Source organism: Micromys minutus (genome assembly GCF_963924665.1).
Source record: "Micromys minutus genome assembly, chromosome: 11".
Classification (NCBI taxonomy): domain Eukaryota; kingdom Metazoa; phylum Chordata; class Mammalia; order Rodentia; family Muridae; genus Micromys; species Micromys minutus.
In genome coordinates this window covers 8,763,356-8,785,999 of record NC_137980.1, presented here as the reverse complement: position 1 = coordinate 8,785,999, position 22,644 = coordinate 8,763,356, and the positions used below count along the sequence as shown (strand labels likewise).

At 38.8% G+C, this 22,644-nt stretch overlaps 1 protein-coding gene across 1 annotated transcript in view; it reads left to right on the top strand.

Moving 5' to 3' along the window:
- The first annotated feature begins 1,258 nt into the window (after window positions 1–1,258).
- The window catches only part of RASA1 (RAS p21 protein activator 1), a 66,510-nt gene continuing 45,124 nt past the window's right edge, over window positions 1,259–22,644 (top strand). Inside the window, exon 1 of the mRNA XM_080925285.1 lies at window positions 1,259–1,879. Coding sequence (XP_080781411.1) covers window positions 1,383–1,879 — 497 coding nt within the window. The 5' untranslated portion in view covers window positions 1,259–1,382. The remainder of the gene's footprint in view (window positions 1,880–22,644) is intronic.

Genomic DNA, 22,644 nt, shown 5'->3' with positions numbered 1-22,644 from the left:
AACACCAAAAGACAATACAAACAGTTGAGTGTGTGTTTGTGAATGGGAAACAAAATCTTTCCTAGGGCACATTGTGGGTGACATCGATCTGAGTTTGGTAATTTTGCCAAGTTCAGACATGCGGCGAGTCTTTGGAATGTGTTGCAGATTTTTGCATACAGACGAGGACAAAAATACATTGATTTATGACTTCGCTGGCACTTTTCCTCTTCATACTTCATTACTTATCTGACAGGCAAACGTGTGTGAGAGACATTTGGTGAAGAGAACTCAAGTATACAGAGGTAGAATTGACTTCTACCTCCAGACTTTCTATGGCTCCCTTCATCCATTGTTTTCTTGGGACCCAGGATCTAGGCTTATATTCATTTTACTTAAGTTATGCGGTGATTTATATCATCCAACGGAAAGGAATAACCATGAATGCTGTTTTGACTTTTGTTGCCGTTTGCACGGGCCGCTGGGATCACATTTCTACAAGTTAAGAAGTAGCGAATGGACTTCCTGGAATCATCCTTTCCTGCCCACCGCCTCCTGCTCCTTCCAGTCTCACTGGCCTGGAGATGAGCCACCTTCCCGCTCTCCCTGTTCACAAAGCCCGGGGAGGTAGGCCTGCACCGATCCCGGTGGCGTGGAGGGACCGCGCGCCACACGTCCCGTACCAGTCAGTGGGACAGTGTGCCACGCCTCCGCGCGCGCCCGCCGCTTCCTGCCCTGGCTGCTTTTCCTTCTCCTCGGTCCGGACGCGCTCCCGGAAGGCGCCTGCGCAGAAGCCCCCCTCCTCCCCTCCCTTCCTCCCGGCCCCGCCCTCCTTTCTCTCCCGGGTTTCGCTCTCGAGAGCCTCAGGTAGCTGGCCGCCGAGTCCGGCTCTGCGGGCCCGCCCCCTTCCTTCGCCCCGCCCACCGCTCGGGTCTCCTGCCGGCGGAGATGAGGCTGCGGCGGCCGCGGCTCCGGCAGCCCCTGGGGTGGCTGCGGTGGGGGCGGCCGGAACCCGGGCGTTGAGGCGCGGCGGCGGTGGCCGAGGCGGCGCTGCCTCAGCCGCTGCAGCGGGCTTCCCTTCCTCTTTGGCGTAGCCAGGAAGTTTGGCGCCCCTGTGCATGTGTGCGCGTGAGTGTGGGTGTGCGCCGCGAGGCTCGCCTAGCGTTTCTGCAGGCGCCGGGCTTTTTTGCCCGCGTCGCTTCCCGTAAGCCAGCTCGCAGCCGCGGAGCTTGGGCTGTGGCCCGGGGAGGGGGCGCGGCGGCGGGCGCTCTCCTTTTGTTGTTGTTTCCTCTGCCTGGAGAGCTGAACGGGGGACGCGCCTGGGTGGGGCGGCTCGCAGCCGGGGCCTGCTGGCCCCCGGGGCTCCCGGGCGGCGGGGTAGCTAGAGGAGAGCGGGCTTCAACATGATGGCGGCCGAGGCGGGCAGTGAGGAAGGCGGCCCGGCGACCGCGGGGGCCGGCGGCGGCGCGGCCACTGGCTCCGGCGCCTACCCTGCAGCGTGCCGGGTAAAGTTACCCGCCGCACCGCCGCTGGCAGCCGCCCTGTGTCCTGGGCTGGCGGACGCAGACCTGGCTGCGGCCCTGGGTGGCGGAGCCGCGTCGGGGTCCGGGTTTCTGGGGACCGGGCCGGTGTCTGGCGTCCTGGGGGGCGCCGCGCTGGCCGGCGTGGCGGGTGCGAGCGCCGCGGGACCTGCCGGAGACGTCGCTTTCACCAAGGGGACTCTGTCTTTGCCTGCTGAGGCGCTCGGGCCGGGCGGCGGATTCCCTCCTCTGCCGCCGCCTCCTCAGCTGCCCCCTTTGGGCTCCGGTCTGGGGACAGTGGATGAAGGTGACTCCCTGGATGGACCCGAATACGAGGAAGAAGAGGTGGCCATACCGCTGACCGCACCTCCAACTAACCAGTAAGTCAAAAGTGCTGTTGCGGGGTTGTGGAAGCCGCCTCCACGTCAGAAGTGGGAAAGAAGGGGCCGCACGTACCCTGCTCCTGCCGCGGTAAATTGTTTGACAAGTTTTGAAGTTTCAGGTTCCAGGAATAGGGATTTAATTTGACCAGTCATTTTCCCCTACAGGCACTCTTCCTAGCGTCTTCGCATATTTATTGCTCTTCTGGGAAGGCGTAAAAGTTTTTAAGATGGGAAGCATGGGAAACTGTATTCAGTGGGAACCGGATATGGTTCTGCCCCTTCCTAATTGAGATAGTGTCCGGGATTCAGTCGAACTTGGCACCATAAAGGCAGCCGCTGTCTATTGTAACTCCAGTGCTCCCTGCCGAAGCACGTAGTGAGAGGCGTTGAGTGCAGGTATTTAAATGAGCATATTAATGCAAGTTGCAAGCTCATTGGTCAGAATGTTTTGTTTTTACTGCAGTTGCAGACTCCTACTTAATGTCTGCTGGAAGCATTGCGATTCATAAAACACTACATCTCTTTAGAGAAGTGGGAGAGAAAGGAACGGAGCTCTGTGAATTATAGGTGTGATTAAGAGCCCCAGACTGAACACTAACTTGATCCTTAGAATTATTAGATTTATTTACATATAAATAATGTAATATGCAAATACATTTTATGTATTTACTGTATATATCCAAACACTAAATACATTAAAGTAAAAAATATTTCGCTCTTAGCGTTTTGGTAGTGGTTGATACCGTATTCAGTTTGGAAATTAATTTTGGTAGTTGATTGTGATATGATCAGGGCAAATGGCTCTCCCCCTCTAAGTAAGAGTTGTTTCCTTAAAGTGTTTTTTTCATAAATGAAATGGGTATGTATTTATAATTGTAGGTTGATCTTGATGAAGGGACTATGTTGAGATGGGAATTAGTAATAACAGGCCAAACATGTTTTCTAGACCGTTCACATCAATCATAAACCCTTAGAATTTAAATACCATTGGTGAATATTAGGGAAAAATTTGTTTCATTTCAGAAAAATTTGTTTCTGAACTCTGAAAGTTTTCTTTGGGAGGGTTAGCTTCTTTAAGAGGCTTAAGAAGTGACTTTAAAATAACTAGGGAGGCATTTTGTAATACTAATCCACTTTTGATTAGCATGAGTATTGTATCATATTGAAATTTGAAAATGCATTGCTCACAAGGCTTTGTTTTTGCTGCATTGGCAAGTTTCAACTTAGGTCTATTTTTGATACTAGTGAGCTATTTAACACAAAGAAGTTACAAAGAGTAACTTCCCATTCTAATTTTTCTCTGTAATTTGTGTCTGTTTATTGCAGTCTGTTCCAGAAATGCTCTGAAAGGTTTAAAAAATTTCAGCACACTGTATACTTTTCTGAAAAAAAAAATCAATTATGCTTTTATTATAATAAAATACAGTTTTTAATGCTGAAAGAATACAGTATTATGCCATTTTTGTAATTGAGCTAGGCATATTTAGAATCTTGTTATTTAAAGCCATTTAATTATTTTTATTTAATGTGTATGAGTGTTCACCTGCATGAATGTATGTGTACTGTGCTAGTGTCTAGTGACAGAGGCCAGAAGAGGGCATCAGGTTCCCTAGAACTGGAGTTACTGGTGGTTGTGAGTTGTTCTGTGGGTGATTGGAAACAAACACTGCTTTTCTACAGGAACAGCAAGCGCTTTTAACTGCTGAACAACCTTTCTAGTCCCAGGATATCGTGCTTAAATCATTTCTAATAGATCTACTTTATTCTATTTTATTTTTAAATACAGGCTCTCTTTCTAGTATAAGATGACCTAGAGCTCTCTGTGTAGCCCAAGCTACCCATGAATCTGTGATCCTGTTCAGCATCTCAAGTACTGGGAAATAATAGGCTTGAGCCATCATCTTCACTCTCTAGCTTCTAACAGGCTTTAAAAGAGGAATTTAAAATTGACAGCAAAATTGAATAAGGTACAGATTATTTTTAGACTAAGAAAAAGTATAAGTATTTGGGAAAATTTTGTTTGTGAGAAATCTATTAGTATTTTTCATTATTTTAAAATATATATAGGAATAAATAAAAAGTTTACAAAGCATTCTTATTCAATAATTCTTTTATTTCACGTATATATACACGTGTATATATATATATATATATATATATATATATATATATAGTTATTTTTGAGGTTATTATTTAATTACTTTACTCTCTTCCTTTCCTCCTTCCAAACCCTCTCACATATTCCTTTCTGCCCTTCAAATCCATGACCTCTTTAAAAATTGTTACTTACGCCCTTTTCTATTTGTTTATACATATATATTCCTGAATATAATGTGTTGGGTCATATATAACTTTTTTAATTCTTGTAGTGTTGTGAATCAAATCCAGGGCTTTACACATAGTAGACAAAATATCTGCCAATAGGCAAATTTTCTAGTATGTTTATAAAATTTACTACTAATTATACAAATCCACTTCTTTTTTTTTTCCTTTTTAAAATAAGATTTATTCTTCGTGTTACAGTCTACAGTGAGTTAGCTCAGCTCCATGTAAGTGTTTAGGAGCCTCAGTTGGTTAGTGGTGTCATTACCATCTCTTCTATTTGGTGTGTTTGGTACATGGATTTGTAGTATGTGTTCAGGTATGTGTGGATGCTCACGCCTGGTTGTGTGGTACATAAAAACGGTCAGGTGTTGTCTGTCATTTTTCTTCTAATTTCTTTGAAGGCAGGTCTCTCTCTCTCTAAACCTTGAGCTCAAATTTATTTTGGCTAGGCTAGCAGTCAACATATTTATTCACTGTTTCAGTAAATATATATATATATATGTATATATATATATATTTATATAATAACAATATAATTTTTTTTCATAAAAAATGTCTAGTAATTTACCCTTATTAGCTAGTTATTTTATTATTATTATTATTATTATTATTATTATTATTTTATTTTATTTTTTTTTTTGAGTCAAGATTGAAAGATGTTCCCCAAGCTGAGCTTGAATTTATGGGCTGGAGTGATCATCCTGTTTGGGCATGTGAGTAGCTGAGATTATAGGGATGCCACCTCACTGGCTAAAATAACACTTTTAAGTTTTAATTTACTCATTTGAGATAAGCTTATAATGTGGTGCTGGTTGGTACAGGACCAGAGACTCTCCCGTCTCCAGGACTTGGATTGTAGGTGTGTGCCACATGCCAAGCCCAAGTGCTTCTTTAACATAGGGCTTCTGAAATATTTTCCATTCTTGACTCCCTTTTGCCTAATTGCCCAATTTTTATTATGGTGTTAAATATCTAAAAATAATAAGTCAAAGGGAAATGCATTTTAACAGTTCTTTGATATGTATAATTTATTAAAAACAAGCAAGCTGCAAATTAAGATGTTTGTTTTTTATCTAACAAATTAAATCTTGGCTGAATATTTGATATTATAGGATATAGAACATTTTTTTAGTTGGTCAGAATTTTGGTTTCATAGTTGTCAGTGCTGAGACTGTTTCTTGTGAGAGATATGGGATAGGAGAAAAGGTAAAAACAAATTGCTTCCATAAATATAACATGGTAAATTGCATTTCAGTTGTGCATATTTTACCATGTGTATATATGTAATATATATTATGTATTATATGTATTTTTTCACTTCTGTTGTCTTAATAGTTTTTAAGAGCATGCTTCATATCAGTGTAAGTTATGGTGCATTGTTAGAATGTGAGATACTTGTATCAGTGTGTTAGTTTTGGAGTGAGTTAAAAAATTATTATAACAGTTTAATTATCACCTCGTTGTATGTCCTAACACATTCCAACAGGATTTGAGGCATTTCAGTGATTGTATTTTTTTAATGAGTTAAAAATGAACATCACAAGGGAAAAAGAAGTGTAAATATAAAATGTAGTTGGAAGATGAGGGATTGTTCAGAAAAATAAGAAAAATTAGTCTATAGAGTTGTATAGGTAATTTTTTCAGATTCAGAGTATAGTTGTTGAATTAAAATAATAAATAAATGAAAGAAGTATATTGAATTCCTCACCATAATTTTATTGAAATTTCTTTTAGAAAGTTTGATGATTATCTTTTGTAGTATTGATAGTTGATATTGTATTCTGAATACAACAGGCATTTTAATGTCGGAGGGAACCCTAGTAGCTTACTTACATTCACATTACTAGTTATTGGTAGATCAGAGATGGGATCTTGTTCTCTTAAATTTTCAGATATATTTAAATTCAAAAAAGATCAAACCGTTAGCTTTGTTTTGTTTTGAGGGGTAGCAAAGCAAAAACTTAGAATCCTGAATTTACTAATCATTTGCTAGACACACACACACACGCGCACACACATGCACACGTGCGCGCGCGCGCGAGCGCACACACACACACATACATACGTGCTCTCGAGCAAGTGTCCTTCATGCCTTCTTCCTTTCTCTTGCCATGTGGCTCAGCTTCCCTGACTTTGAATTCCTTTACTTAGCTTGCTTTATCTCCTGACTGCTGGGATTACAGGTTCTACCATCTTGCCTGGCTTACAGACTGTTTTACTTACTTTTTATAACTACAGTGAGAGTTGCTGCTACACTAGTGTGTAATATTTGGAAAACTTGAGTGATGGAACTGGAACCAAGTGATGGAGAAAACATAGATTTTTTCTTATCCTAAACACTTGGGGCAAGTATTTCAAATTTCATTTTTTTTTTTCAAATTCTGGAATATGTATGTAATTTTTATAAACACCAATTGAACACCATGAACTTGAATCTATTTCAACATTTGGTATTTAGATTAGGGATACTCAAAATGTACTGTGCTTCTTTTTCTTTTTTCTTGTTTGTATTTTGGTTTTTTTTTTTTTTTTTTTTTTTTTTTTTTTGTTTTGTCTACGGTAGAGAACACGCACACACAATTTAAAAATTAATAATACCTTGTATGGCTACCTGTCATTGGTATTCTGGACTGAATTGTGTCCCTGCCAAAGTTCATCTTGAGGCCCCCAACCCCCAGTATGATTTACTTGCAGATAGTACCTTTAAAGTGGTAATTATATTAAATAAGATCATAAATAGTGATGGCTTATAAATCCAGCAGGACTGCTGGCTTTCAGGAAGAGATGCTGGGAGTGTACGCATACAGATGGTAGTTCAGCTTGCAGAACAGTGAGACAGTACTTACAATTTAAGCCACTGAGACTGGTGTTTTGTTTGTTGTTGTTTTATTTTCATTTTTTTATTGGCAGCCTGAATTAAACCATGGTTAATTCTACATATTAAAATTGATGTGGATGATTTTTGGAGCTGATTAAATAAACATTGCTTGAGAAAAGAGTTTTTTAATTCTTTTTTCCCACTGTAGGAAAATAAAAGTTTGTCTTATTTTACCCTCCCCTCCTTTTTTGGAGTCAGTGACATTTCTCTTTTGGCTATCTCTGCATTGACAGGCTACGGCATATTTAGGGTGGTATGGCCGTAGATTATGTTTGTGTGAAAAGATGGAAGTAAATTTAAATTCATGTCTGTTAATGTATGAGAAGACCCATCACATGATTATAGTAGCTTTGGAAAATCCTATGGATGAGATATTACTACAGCAAATTTTCTGTATTATGTGTTTTAACATTTAGTTAATCTTTTTATTATACTATTTTTCACCTTCAAGAATTTCATTTATACATACAATGCATTTTGGTGCTTGCATAAAATTGACAAAGAATGGATGTGGATCTAAAAGTTGTGAAGGGAAGGAGTTGTCTGTCCAGTTTCTAGTGTCTGTCTCTAGCTCCTTCAGAGACTGAAAGTCTCATTATTTTCTTTAAGACTATTATGAATGGTAGTGTGTCCATGGCCCCCTTCTTTGTGCTTTTAGTTGTTGTATAAAAGAGGTGTTTCAGGTTGATTCTTTATCTTGCCACATTGCAAGTATTCAGTCTTAGAGGCTAAAAATATTCTAGGCCTAGATAAGATTGTATGGAGACTAGAAGCTTCCAGGACTAGGTCTAGGTTAACAGACCTGAGAGACAACAATTATTACAGGAGAATAAGAGTTACATTTACAACTTTATGACATTTGTACCTACTTTGATTATGAGGTTCTAAAATACATTTCTGTAAAATGTTAGTTGTACTTGACTCTTTCAAGTCTCTAGTAGTCCTCCTTTGAGTTTTCTAGTTGGATTTTTTTTTTCAGTTCCATCTTCATGTTTTTTTCTCTGTTGAATCCTTCTCTAAGTCTTGTACTGTCTTTGTGATCCCCATCAATTGCCATGTATTTTCTTGAGCATCATTCAAGGGTTCATTTTCCATGCTCTTTCTTCTAACTTCAGCGGGCTGTTTTTTTGGTTTTTTTTTTAAATTAATTCAGTTTAAAATTGAAATTAATTTAAGTGTTGTCTTTAAGCTTCTTGAAATTTTTTTATGTTTATGATTTTGTTTCAAAGTTTTATCTCTTGGATAATACTTTTTGGCTGACATTTTTACATAAATGGTAGATTTTGGAGAGAAGATACTGGCTTGATATTTAATATTATTTCTGGTCTGGGGATGAGATCTGGGCAAGTGAACATTTATTAGGTCTAAGTTTGATATGGAGCAGGTTAGGTCAGAAGAGAGTATGTTCATGGGGATTGAGTCTAGCGGGTAAATTGTTGAGGTGGAATGAAGTTTGTTAGACTGGGGCCAGACTGGTGTACAGGATATGCATTCTGGTCTAAGCTTGGACTGTGGTGGTAGATCTGGCTGGGTGGAGAGGTTGGATATGGTGTGGGCATGGACTGTGAACTGGGTAGGGGACCGGTCTTGGCCAGAGCCTGAACTTGGTTTGTGAGCAGGCCTGGGTAGCCAGACTAGACTGGGGCACTGGATGTGGGATCTGGGAGCCAAATCTAGCAGGGTGCATAAAGGAGAGGGGTTGGAGAACCTGGAGACAGAGAAGAAGGATGCTCAGGTTCTCTGGTCCTGCTGCAATAGTATTTTATGTAACTGAAGTACAGCATCAAAGCAAGAAACTAATAAAATCCACGTACTCGTTTCATTAGCTATGTATATGTGTATTTAATCCTGTTCAGTTTTGTCACATGTGTACCGACATGTATACATGTATATATTACATATATACAGGTATATGTAATTATCTCCACCCTGGAGGTAGAGAATACTCTTGTTATCATTCAGGCTGCCTGTGATGTACTTCTGTGACTAACCTCTTCCCTTCTCATACTTTTTTCTGAGCCCTGGCAACTACTTACCTGCTTTTCATTTTTTTTTTTTTTTTTTTTTTTTTTTTTTGTTTAAAGGAGGTTATATAAAAGGAAACCTACTATGTTTAACATTGGCATTTGTCACTCAGGAAAATGTTGTCCAGCTTCAGCTATGCTGTTGAATATACCAATATTTTGTTCCTTTTCATTGCCAGATGGTTTTCATGATATGTAGTATTCACAAAAGATACAAATGTAACAAAGTAACCATTCAGTCATTGGTAAACATTTGAGTCCTTTTAGTTTAGGCTACTATGAAAAAAAAGCTGCTTTAAGCATTTATGTGTATGTTATTATATGAACATAATAAATTCCTTGTTATATTAAATAAGTGCCCATGAATACAGTTGCTGGATTGTATAGTTAAGTACATGTTTGCCTTCTGTAAGAAGCTGCCTTCTGTTTTCTAGCACCTCATGTCCTTTCTGTGTGTCCTAGACATGTCCCTTGCCACAGGAAGTCCCACTGAACCTGGAGCCAGGCTGTCTACCAGCAGTTCTTCTCACTTTGCCAGTCATCACAGCACAGGGGGTTATAGATGCTCACAGCCATGCCTGACTGTTTACATGTTTATAGGATCTGAACTAAAGTGTTCTTGCTACATACTAAGCCATTTCTTCAGCCTCTGCTTTCTCTTTTTACAGTCCACCAGCAATATAAAAATGATGCTGTTTCTCTGCATCTTCACCAGCATTTGGTGTTACTTTTTGTTAATTTTAGACTTTCTGATAAATGCTCATAATAACTCATTAGGATTTCAATTAACTGTTTCCTAATGAATAATATTGTTAAATATTTTATGAGCTTATTTGCTACCTATATATTCTCTCCAGTGAAATATCCTCTCTGTCCCATTTCTAGTGGTTTATTATTTCTAGTCCTGTTACTTAAAACGGAAACTCAATTTTTAAATTACATTTTTATTTTCAGGTGTAGGTACATTTAGGTCCCATGTTGCACAAGGAAATTTCAGAAGACAACTTAGGGGAGTTGGTTCTCTCTTTACAGGGTAGGTCCTAGAGATCAAAATCTTTGATCAAATCAAAGATTGTCAGGTTTGGTAACAGGTGCCTTTACCTGCTAAGCCACCTTGATGGCCATTAAAAAAAAAATCTCTATTAAAATTAAATACAGCTTCTGAGTGCAGTCCCTTAGGCAGTTAGTTACCAAGCCTTTCACCCACACATATCGTTCCATGGGCCCGTGTGCCCTCACCTCTCGCAGGCAACAGAGCTGGAACTGCACGCTCCAGCTGCCTCTCAGCCAATGTTTTCACACACTATCCTCCACAGCCTGGTAAAATCATGACTCAACAATCAGCAACTTATCAAACAGATTCATATGTATAATTCTCAATCCACATATATCTAAACAATAAATGCACTGTCAATTAATAAGGATATAGACCGCCCATCTAGACAAGATAAAACCGATCTAGTTTACCTTGATCTTCACCATCTTCCTCTAGTTCACCATCTTCCTCTAGTTTACTATCTTCTTCTGCCACCTCCATCTTGATTCTCCCGCCTCTCCTCCTCTTCTCCTTTCCTCTACTTTTCTCTGCCTACCTTTCCTTCTCATCCAATGATAGGCCAGAGCCACCTTGTTGTATAATGCAGTATATAGTGATCTTATTTATTTACACATGCTGGCTGTGTTTTAGAATGACAACAAAAGCATGGACCAGTTTGGTATCAGAATTACACAGAAGCTTAGATTACGGTGGAGGAACTTTAGGCTTCAGACCAATTAGTACTACGTTTTGTGGACATATTGTTACATATCTTACGTACCTGTGAGAAAATCAGCAGCAGAAAAATATAATAATGGAGATGCTTACTGTGTTTGGAAGGCCACAGAAAGGTTTACATATTGTGATGAGGGTATGTGGGAGGTATATATTCCCTTTTAAGTTTTCAATATAATTTTACTTTTGTTTTACATGTTAGATGTGCATCTTTCTTCTCCAGTATGTCGATACAATCAGTTACTTTTGGTTCAAACACTATTTTCCTTCCTTCCTTTTGAAATAGTATGCTAATTTTCTTCTTGATCCTATCTTTTCCCCACCAACTAACATGGCTCTTGATCAGTGTTCTTATTTCAACCTAGATAACAATTAAGGAATTCTGAAATGCTACATGATATAAGGCTAAAAAGAAAGGCTGACATTTAATGAATGCCTTTTATACTTATTCATTGTGTTCTGTTCTCATTCTATTTCTTTTTCTACTAAAAACAAATGTCAGAAATCAGTTACATACAACTGAAAAGCTTTGTATTACTTTCCAGAATCTTTTCAGAGAAGTCTTAGACTCATTCTTAACCCATTTTGTGAATATCCTTGAATAGTCTGATGAAGACTTAAATTGTGTTGCACCTACTTATAGTGCTTTCTTTTGATTTCCTCTGTTTACCTCCATGCTTGGCTCTTGCATGTTCAGCAAAACAAAGTCACTGTGACCTCTTTTAGCTGTTTCCTATGTGCTCTGCTGCTTATTCTATCAGTTGGAGTTTTACTTCTCTCCCTTGTCTACTCATGTCTGAGATACCCGTCTCCTACAGTGGCTGTGAGACAAACCTTCGTTCTTCTGATCAAACGATACCATGAAGGTACTATGATTAAACAAACAAACAAACAAACAAACAAACAAATAAATAAATAAAACAACCCCCCCCAAAAAAACCAAACCAAGTTTTGTTCAAAACAAAAACTGTAAATTATTTTGATAGAAAATTAACCTTACATATGCCAGTTAAGTTGATTTGTGACATATTTTTCATAAATGTTAGCTAACATTTATCAGCAAATAACATCTGGGTCTGGTATATTCAGTATTGAAATATTATCTATTATTTAAAATTTTTTTAAATGGCTCTACACTAAGATTTTTTTCTCATGTGAGTATAGGAAGATTATGTATTCTAAAGGATGAGTATGCTTCATCTAAATTTTCAAATTTGTGAGTGGCAAATCATTTCTTATCCATTTAGAGTTTATGGGATCTATAATAATATATGTTCTTAAATTTCTCATTAACTTTTAACTTAAAGGCTTATCATTTTTTGGGTGGTGATAAAAGCTAATTAAAACAGGTATTTTTGTGTTGTTTTGCCGATTGTATCTTCTTTCATCATGGGTGAACAGAGCTCAGAAGGGGGTCAGACCCCCTGGAATTACAGTCACCTGTGGATGTTGGGAATGGAGCCTGAGCAGCAAGTGCTCTTAGCTGCTGAGTCATCTCCCGCCCCTGCTCTGTGTTAGCACTTTATAAATGACTTCATAAAACTTCTGCCTCCCTTCTTACTTATCTATATGTTTGAAGGGTTTTTAACCTCTTAGACCAGTCAGGGTCAGTATATTGATTTAGACATACTTTTTTAAAAATTTCAAGCTGGGAGATTTCAGAAACCATGCCATATCTGCTTTTAATACTTGCATTGTCTTTTCAAACTGTTTTTTGTATCTTTTAGTATGCAAATAGTGGATGTGACTGATTGGATAAACTTGGCTTTACCAAAAGACTCTCATAGGCTCTCTTGATGGTGCCAAGCCTCAACTCCTTTGCATGATCCCTTCTGTCCTGAGCCTTCTACAGCGCCTGAGGCTGCACTTTCACCAGTGGCCTTCTGTGACCTTCTCACAGTGCCAACACCTTCATGCCTTCAAAACCAGTACCATGTGGGAGATTCTTACACATTACCAAGTTCAGGTACAGCATTTAGGTATAACCTTGGCTGTCTCTGCAACACAGTTCATTCCCTCAGAAAACACTTCCCAGATTTCACCTCAGTGGTGATGTTCTTATTACTGCTAATTTCTTAGTTCCAGGGGACTAGCGTCAATTGTACCAGTAGTCTCTTTTTACTCTTGACTCCAAAGCCAGAGCTACATGGCTGAAGCTGCTGAGGTCTGTCTGCTGCTTGCAGGGGCTAGAACACCCCCCCCCCCCCGCCTCCATTCTATTAGATTATCACCAGCTTTCTGTTTTTCAACTCCTTTACTGCAAGTGTGGATGTCCTAGAACTTGCGCTGTAAATGTTGAACTCGAGATCTGCATGCCTCTACTTTTGATTAAAGATGTGTACCACCTATACCTGGACCTAAGCTTTTCATGGCCACTATTTCTCAGGGTATAGATCAAAAGCCTTTGTCTTCCAAGATCTGGATCACTGCTCTCCATGTCTGGATTGTAGTTCCTTGTGCAGTTGCAAAAGCATAAACAGTAAGTTTAAGATGATGGAATCTTGCCTGGAGGTTACCACTCCCTTGGTCTGATTATCTCCTTGAACACAGGATTCAGCTCTTGGTGCTCCTTTATTCTTTGAGCCATTCATTTTGTACTTTTCCTTTGGAAGCTTGCTCAGCTTGAAACTAATGAAAACTAATGAAAATGCTGTTCATAAAACTAAACCAGAGAACAAAGTCTTTTCTGGACCTTTTTGAGACTTCCTTTGTCAATACAATTAATATAAATCTCTTTACCTTAGCCTCAGGCATACTCTTCAGACAAGGGCATAAAGGAGCCACATTCTTCATCAGAATATCACAAAAACAGTCTATGGCACATACAGAAATTCTGCACTGAAACTTATTGAGTCAGGTCTAAACAGTTCAAATCATCCTCACCACCAAAATATCTTTTACATTCTTACATCAATGGCCTACTAACCCTACTTAAAGCATTCCAGTTCTTTCCAGAGGACCAAAGACTACATTCCTCCAAACAAAAGTCTGGTCAGGCCTATCACAGCAATACTTCAGTCCTGGTACTAACTTCTGTCTTAGGGTTTCCATTACTGTGAACAGACACCATGACCAAGGCAACTCTTATAAAGGACAGCTTTTAATTGAGGTTGGCTTACAGGTTCAGTGGTTCCATCTATTATCATTATGGTGGGAAGCATGGTAGTATCCTGCCATGCATGGTGCTGGAAGACCTGAGGGTTCTACATCTTGAACTGAAGGAAAAGAATGTCTCATGGGCAGCTAGGAGGAGGGTCTCAAAGCCCACCCTTACAGTGACACATTTTCTCCAATAAGCGCACATCTAATCTAATAAGTCTACACCTGCTAATAGTGGCACTTCCTGGGACAAGTATATTGAAATCGCCACAAAGTTAATTGTTCTAATATAACAGTACATCGTGTTTTCTTTTTTTACAGGGCACAATTTATCCTTTTATAAAATAATGTTATTTATTCTTTGAGCATTTCATACACCACAGAGACATGCTGCTTTAAGCATAATGATGGTGTTAGGAAAAAGGCAATAGTCTGTTGCTTTTTGTAATTCAACCTGGTTAGGATTCTGTAAAAAAAGATCTTTATGCGTATAATAAAAATACTTCAATTGGTTTTGTTTATGTAGTTTTATGTAGATTTAGCCTGTATATACATGTGTTCTATGTGCATGCCCAATGCCCATGGAGGTGAGAAGAAGGTTTGGATCCCCTGAAACTGTTTGTTCCATTGTAGGTGGTGAGAATTGAACTGAGATCCTTTGAAAGAATAGCCCCCTTAAGAGCTGAGCCATCTTTCCGGACCCCAAATGCTACAGTTGTCAGCTGAAAGTCTTGAGTCAGTGATGTCAAAGGCAACATTCATTAGTACCGAATTCCAAGATAGTAGGCTGGCCACAAAGTCTACCTTGGTTTTCAAAACCAAGGCTTCAGTGAGGTTGAGCCATGCAGCATGGGAGGGGGGCACTGCCACAGAGAGCTGAGATTCATTTTGTATAGTATTAATTGATTTTTGGTATATGTTCAGAAGCTCTCACCTGTAGTTATGTCAATTAGAGTATCTTTTAAGAGTATGAGTAAAAACAATGATTTATATGTACAAACACGGACAAACATAATAGTAAATGAGTAGAAATGACTAGACAAGATAGGGAAGTAAGTGGTTTTGTTCAAAATAGCAAAGATGGCATTGGATTGGTAACTTTTGATCATTCTGAGTAATAAAATTTTAAATTGAATTGATTTTGTTTTTAACCTCTGTTTATTTGACAATAAACAGTGTTTTCTTTTGGTATTGATATGTTTAAAACCTAGATGTTTTTCTAGAAGAGAACAGTTTTGAACAAATACAGTGAATTGTAGCAAGTCAGTATGTCATTTGTTTTATAAGCATGCAGTGACATGTAACCACTGTGTCCTGTGATTATTTAGTGGAAGGAATTGGCAGTGCTTGACCTTTTAGACAGCTACATAACTTAGGTCTTCTGCATTTCTGGTGTGGGCTATTGGGAGTCCAGCATGCACATTAATATGGTAATTCTCTTAGAGTGTTGAATTTAGTGAAGTGGATTCTTGCTTTGATTCTACTTTTCCTAAATTTTCATGTTTAGTGATTCTTTGCACAGTACGGTTTCAGACCTATCAGAATAATACCCAACTTCTCAACGGAAACTTTAAAAACTAGAAGAGCCTCTAAAAAAACATAGATGTGAACCTAGACAACTATACCAAGCAAAACTCTCAGTTATAGATGGAGAAAACAAGATATTTCAAGACAAATCCTAATTGAAACAGTATCTATGCATAAATCCAGCCCTACAAAAAAAATTAGAAGGAAAACGCACTCGTACATACACAAACACACACACATACACACACACCACACACACATACCACACACACACACTTAGATACGCACACACAATATAACACTATCAACATCAAACTAAAAGGAAGTAACCATTGGTCATTAATATTTCTTAACATCAATGGACCCAATTCCTCAATAAAGAGAATGGATTAAAAAACAGGGTTTAGTAGTCTGCTGTATACAGGAAACATACTTCAGCATTAACGATAGACATTACCTCAGACTAAAGGGCTGGAAAAAGGTTTTTAAGCAGACATACCCAAATAGCAAACTGAGATACATTCTAATATCTCATAAGATAGATTTTCTTTTTTACTTTTTGATTTTTTTATTGTATATTCTCTGTATTTATATTTCAGATGTTCTCCTCTCTCCCCAATCCCCCCCCCCCCCATTGCCTCCATTAAGGTGCTCTCTCTCCCAACCACCCTCTCCCACCTCAGCACCTTGGCATTCACCTACACTGGGAAAACGAGCCTTTTCTGGACCAAAAGCCTCTTCTCCCATTGATGCCAGAGAATGCTATCCTCTGTTGCCTATGCACCTGGGGCCATGGGTCTCTCCATACAAACTCATTGGTTGGTGTTTTAGTCCCTGGAAGCTGTGGTGGGTTTGGTTAGTTGATCATATTGTTCTTCCCATGGGGTTGTAGACCCTTTCAGCTCCTTCAGTCCTTTCTCTAGCTCCTTCATTGGAGTCCCCATGTTCAGTCCAATGGTTAGCTGTAAGCATCCACTGTATCAGTATGGCTCTGGCAGAGCCTCTGAGGAAGCATCCATATCTGGCTTCTGCCAGTAGGTACTACTTGGCATCAGCAATAGTGCTTGGGTTTGGTGGCTGCATATAGGGTGGATCCCCAGGTGAGGCAGTCTCAGAATTATCTTTTCTCTAATCCCTGCTCCTCTATTTGTCCCTTTATTTCCTCCCATGAGCCTTTTGTTATCCCTTCTAAGAAGGACTGAGGCAACCACCTTCTGTCCTTCCTTCTCTTTGAGCTTAATAGGTTCTATGGATGGTTTCTTGGGTATTCTAAAATTTTTGGGCTAGTATCTGCTTATAAGTGAGTATATGCCATGAGTGTTCTTTTGTGACTGAGTTACCTCACTTAGGATGATAGCTTTAAGTTCTATCTATTTGCCTAGGAATTTCATGAAGTCATTGTTTTTAATAGCTAAGTAGTACTCCATTGTGTATATGTACCATAATTTCTGTATCCATTGCTCTGTTGAAGGACCTTTGGGTTCTTTCTAGCTTCTTATAAGTTATAATTATAAGTAAGGCTGCTATGAACATGGTAGAACATGTGTCCTTGTTAGATGTTGGGGCTTCTATTGATTATATGCCTAGGAGTGATATAGCTGGGTCCTCAGGTAGTACTATGTCCAATTTTCTGAGGAATCACCAGACTGATTTCCACAGTGGTTGTAGCAGTTTACAACCCCACCAACAGTGGAGAAGTGTTCCTTTTTCTCCGCATCGTCATCAGCATCTGCTGTCACCTGAGTTTTTGATCTTAGCCATTCTGACTGGTGTGAGGTGGAATCTTAGGGTTGTTTTGATTTGCATTTCCCTGATGACTAGGGATGTTGAGCAAATCTTTGGGTACTTCTCAGCTATTCGGTATTCTTCAGTTGAGAATTCTTTGTTTAGCTCTGTACTCCATTCTTAATAGGATTATTTGATTCTCTAACTTCTTGAGTTCTTTGTTTATATTGGATACTAGCCCTCTATCAGATGTAGGATTGGTAGAGATCTTTTCCCAATATAAGTTATATTTTCAACCAAAATTAATCAAAAGAGACAGGGAAGGACACTTCATACTTATCTATGGGAAAAAAAAATCTATCAAGATGATAACCCAATTCTGGGCATCTATGCCCCAAATATAAGGGCACCCACATTTGTAAAAGAAACATTGCTAAAGCTAAAATCACATATTGAACCCTACACATTAATAGTGGGAGATGTCAATACCCCACTTTCACCAATTGACAGGTCATCCAGATAAAAACTAAACATAGAAATGATGACACTAACAGACATTATGAATCAAATGGACTTAAAAGATATCTATAGAATACTTCATCCAAATACAAAAGAATATACCTTCTTTCCAGTACCTCATAGAAATTCTCCCAAATTGTCCATAAAGTCAAACCAAGCTCCAACAGATAAAGGAAATTGAAATAGTGCCCTATATCTTATCACACCACCATGAATTAAAACTGGATATCAAGAACAGAAAGCCTGCACACTCAGTGGAAAGTGAACAACTCTCTGCATAGTGATCTCTGGGTCAGGGAAGAAAGATAAATAAGTAAATGGTTTTCTAGAATTCAATGAAAATGAAGGTACAACATACTCAAATTTATGGAACACAGTGAAAGCAGTGTTAAGAGGAAAGTTTATAGCATGAAGTTTTTTTTTTTTTTAATAAGGAAATTAGAAAGTTCTTATACCAGCAATTTAAAGGTACACCTGAAAGATCCAGGGGGAAAAAGCAGCAAGCACAACAAAAAGAAGTAAAAGGCAGGAAATAATCAAAATCAGGGCTGAAATCAGTCAGTTAGTAAGAAAGGAAACAATACCAAAAAAAAAAAAATATATATCAATAAAACTAAGAACTTATTCTTTGAGAAAATCAACAAGGTAGACAAATTTGTAGCCAAGCTAAATAAAAGACAGATAAACAGTACCCAATTTAACAGAATCAGAAATGAAAAGGGAGATATAACAATAGACAATGAGGAAATTCAAAGAATCATTAGGTTTTACTTCAAAAGCCCATACTCTACAAAATTGGACTATCTTAACTTAGTGGATGACTTTCTAGACATATGCCACTTACCAAAATTGAATCAAGATCAGGTAAACAATAACAGCCCTAACCTCTAAAGAAATAGAAGTAATCAACTGAATTCTCTCATCTGGAAAAAAAGCCCAGGACTAGATGGTTTTAGTGCAGAATTCTATCAGACTTTCAAAGATGAGCTAATTACTGTCAATACTTCTCAAACTGTTCCACAAAATAAAAATAGAAGGAACATTGCCAAACTTATTCTATGAGGTCACAATCACCCTGATAACCTAAACCACATAAAGACTCAACAAAGAAAGAACTTCAGACCAGTTTCTATTATGAATATTGATACAGAAATATTCAATAAAATATTCACCAACTAAATCCAGAAACACATCAAGACATCATCCATCGTGAACAAGTAGCTTTATCCCAGAGATACAGAGATAGTTCCTTATGTCAAAATCCATTAACATAATCCAGCGTATAAATAAACTGAAAGAGAACAACTGACATGATCATCTCATTAGATGTGGAAAAAGCTTTTGACAAAATCCAGCATCCCTTCATGCTAAAAGTATTAGAGATCAGGGATATAAGACACATACCTAAACTTAAAACAGTATACAGTAAGCCAGTAGCCAACATCAAACTCAATGGAGAGAAACTTACAGCAATTCCACTAAAATCAGGAGCAAGACAATGTTGCCCACTCCTTATCTATTCAATATAGTCCTGGAAGTTCTAGTGAGAGCAATAAGTCAGCTAAAGGAGATCACGGGATATAGATTGGAAAGGAAGAGGTCAAAGTATTGCTATTTGCGGGTGATATGATATTATACATAAGTGACTTTAAAAAATTCTATCAGAGTACTCCTATAGCTGATAAACATCTTTAGTAAACTGGCTGGACACAAATTTAACTCAAAGTAGCCCACCTCTATACAAATGATAAACTGGCCGAGAAGGAAATTAGGTAAACAACACTCTTTACAATAGCTACAAATAATATAAAATATCTTTGTATAAACCCTAACTAAGCAAGAGAAAGATCTGTATGATAAGAACTTCATGTCCCTGAAATAAGAAATTGAAGAAGATATCAGAAGATAGCAAGCTCTCCCATGCTCATGGATAGGTAGAATTAACAGTGAAAATGACTACTTTACCAAAAGCAGTTTGCTGATTCAATGCAATCCATATGAGAATTCCAGTACAGTTTTTCATAGACTTTGTAAGAGCAATTGTCAATATCATATGGAAAAACAAACCCAGGATAGCCAAAAAAATCCTGAAGAATAAAAGAGCTTTGGAGGAATCACCATCCTTGACCTCAAGGTGTACTACAGAACAATAGTGATTAATAAGGACTTCAAACATAAAATCAGATACACTAAATTTCATATAAGAGAAAGTGGGAAATATGCTTGAAGTCACTGGAACAGGAGACAGTTCCTTGAACAGAACTCTGATGGCTCAGGCTCTAAGATCAACCATTGGTAAATGGGACCTCATGAAATTTCAAAGCATGTGTAAGGCAAAGGACACTGTTAGTAGGACAAAATGGCAGCCTACAGATTAGGAAAGGATCTAACTAACCCTACATCTGACAGAATTTCTAAGGATCTCAAGAAGTTGCTGTGATCTTTCTGAACTACCAAGCTGCCTTAACGTCATGTGCATCTATCAAGTATTTATTAAATTGTAAAGGAAAATAAAACACTGCTCAATTAAAAAAATAGTATAAAACTAAACAATTTTCAACAGGATTATTGAATGGCTGAGAAGCACATAAAGAAATGGTCAGTATCCTTAGTCATCAGAGAATTGCAAATCAAACAACTCTCAGATTCCATTTTACACTGGTCAAAATCACTAAGATAAAAATCTCAAGTGATAGCACACGCAGACAAGGATGTTGAACATGGGGAACATTCCTTCATTGCTGGTGGGAGTCCAAACTTGTACATCCACATTAGAAATCCATTTGGTGGTTCTTCAGAGAACTGGGAATAGTTCTACCTCAAGACCCAGCTCTACCACACTCCTAGGTATCTATCCAAAAGATGTTCCACCATCCCATAAATATACTTGCTCAGCTGTGTATTTCATAGCATTTGTAATAGCCAGAGACTAAAAACAAGCTAGACAGATGGTCATCAGCTGAAGAGTGGATAAAGAAAATGTGGTACATCTATACAATGGAATTACTATTTAGCTGCTAAAAAAACAGACACCATGAGTTTTATAGGCAAATGGATGGAACTTGAGAATATCATGCTGAGATAACACGGTCCCCAAAGGACGTTCAAGGTATGTACTTATTTATCAGTGGATGTTAGCTGTAAAATATAGGATACCTATGCTCCCCCCCCATACCTAAAGAAGCTAAACAAGAAGTAAGGCACAAGGGAGGAAGCTTGAATTTTATTTAGAAGAGAGAATAAAATAGTCATAGGAGGCAGATAGAGGGAGGCAAACTGGTGGGAGAGGCAATCTGGAGGAGAATTTGGGGCAGGTTATGGTCAGGTGTGGTGAGGGACAGGAGAGATGGCCAGATGGATTAAGAATGAATGGGAATCTGCAACTGATGGGGGTTCTGAAGGGTGAGGGAGCATCTTCAGGATGTGACAGAGACTTGGGTAAGGAAGGAAACCAAGAATCAATGGGGGTAACCGTAGCTGTGACTCACAGCATTGTGGATCTAGAACCTGAAGAGACCATCTCTCATAGCTAGGTAGAAACCCCAGTGGATTGATAGGGAAACCAACCCACCCACAAAACTTTCTACCCAAAATTTATCCTGTGTATAAAAAATGCAGGGATAGTCAATGGAGTAGAGACTGAGGGAAGGTTTAGCCAATAATAGCTGGCCCAACTTGAGACCATCCTAAGGGCAAGCACCAGTCCCTGACACTATTAATGATACTGTTATGCCCGTAGACAGGAGTCTAGTTCTCTGATAGGCTCTACCCTGCAGCTGACCCAGAGGGATGCAGACACCCACAGCCAGTGGATGGAGCTTGGGACTTTTGTGGAAGAATAGGGGATTGGCACTGAAGCGGATAGGAACTCCACAGGAAGAACAGAGTCAATCAATCTGGACCCTTGGGTTTCTCTGAGTTTCAACTGCCAACCAAAGCATATTGGGGCTGGACCTAACCTCCCTGAACATATGTAATAGATGTGCAGCTTGGTCTTCATGTGGGTCCTAAACAAATGGAGGAGGGGCCATCTCAAAAGCTGTTGCCTGTTTTGTGGTGCCTGTATGCATTCTTTTAGCTAGACTGCCTTGTCTGGCCTCAGTGGGAGAGGATGTGCCCATTCCTGCAGACTTAATGTGCCAGAGTTGGGGGATACCAAGGGGTGTCACCACCTTCTTAGAGGAGGGGTGGATGGGGAAAGGATTTTGCCAGGGGGTGACTAAGAAATATTAGAAAGTTAGCAAATGTTTTTACTGTTGTTTCAAGATAACACCTTTCATATTTGCTTTTATGATTTAATCTTGTTTTTAGTAACTTTATTCTGATACATCTTGAAAATTGCTACTCTGCATTTGCATCTTCCCTTATCTCTTTATTTTAATTTGGCATGTATGGGATTTAATTTTTTTGTTGTTCTTACTTTCTTTTTTGGATTTGGGATTTTTTAAAAAAAATTTCTCCAGATTTTACTTTTCTTTTGTTCTCTTTTGTGCTTTCTTTTTTGGACTCCTCATGCTTTAGTTTCTTTTTTATTCTTATGGTAAAACACCATGATTAAGTGAATTTGCTGAGCTTATTTGGGCTGTGGGTTAGACTCTAAGGTTAGTGGAACAAAGGTGTGATGACACAGGCAGGAAGTGAGCTCACATACTGAACCTCTGAGTTTCTTGGAGTGAGAAGAAACGGGGCGTGACCAGTAACATACCTGGTCCAACAAGGCCCCACCAAGTATCTAAAAGTCCAGGACTTGGGGATATCCTATCAAATTATAGCACGTGTTTATAGCCTATGTATCATCCATAATTTAGGGTTTTATATTTTCTTATTTTTGTTTTTTACTAAACCATATTTGCAAGGTGATCTAGCTTTTTTAAATTAAGCCTAATTTCCTTTT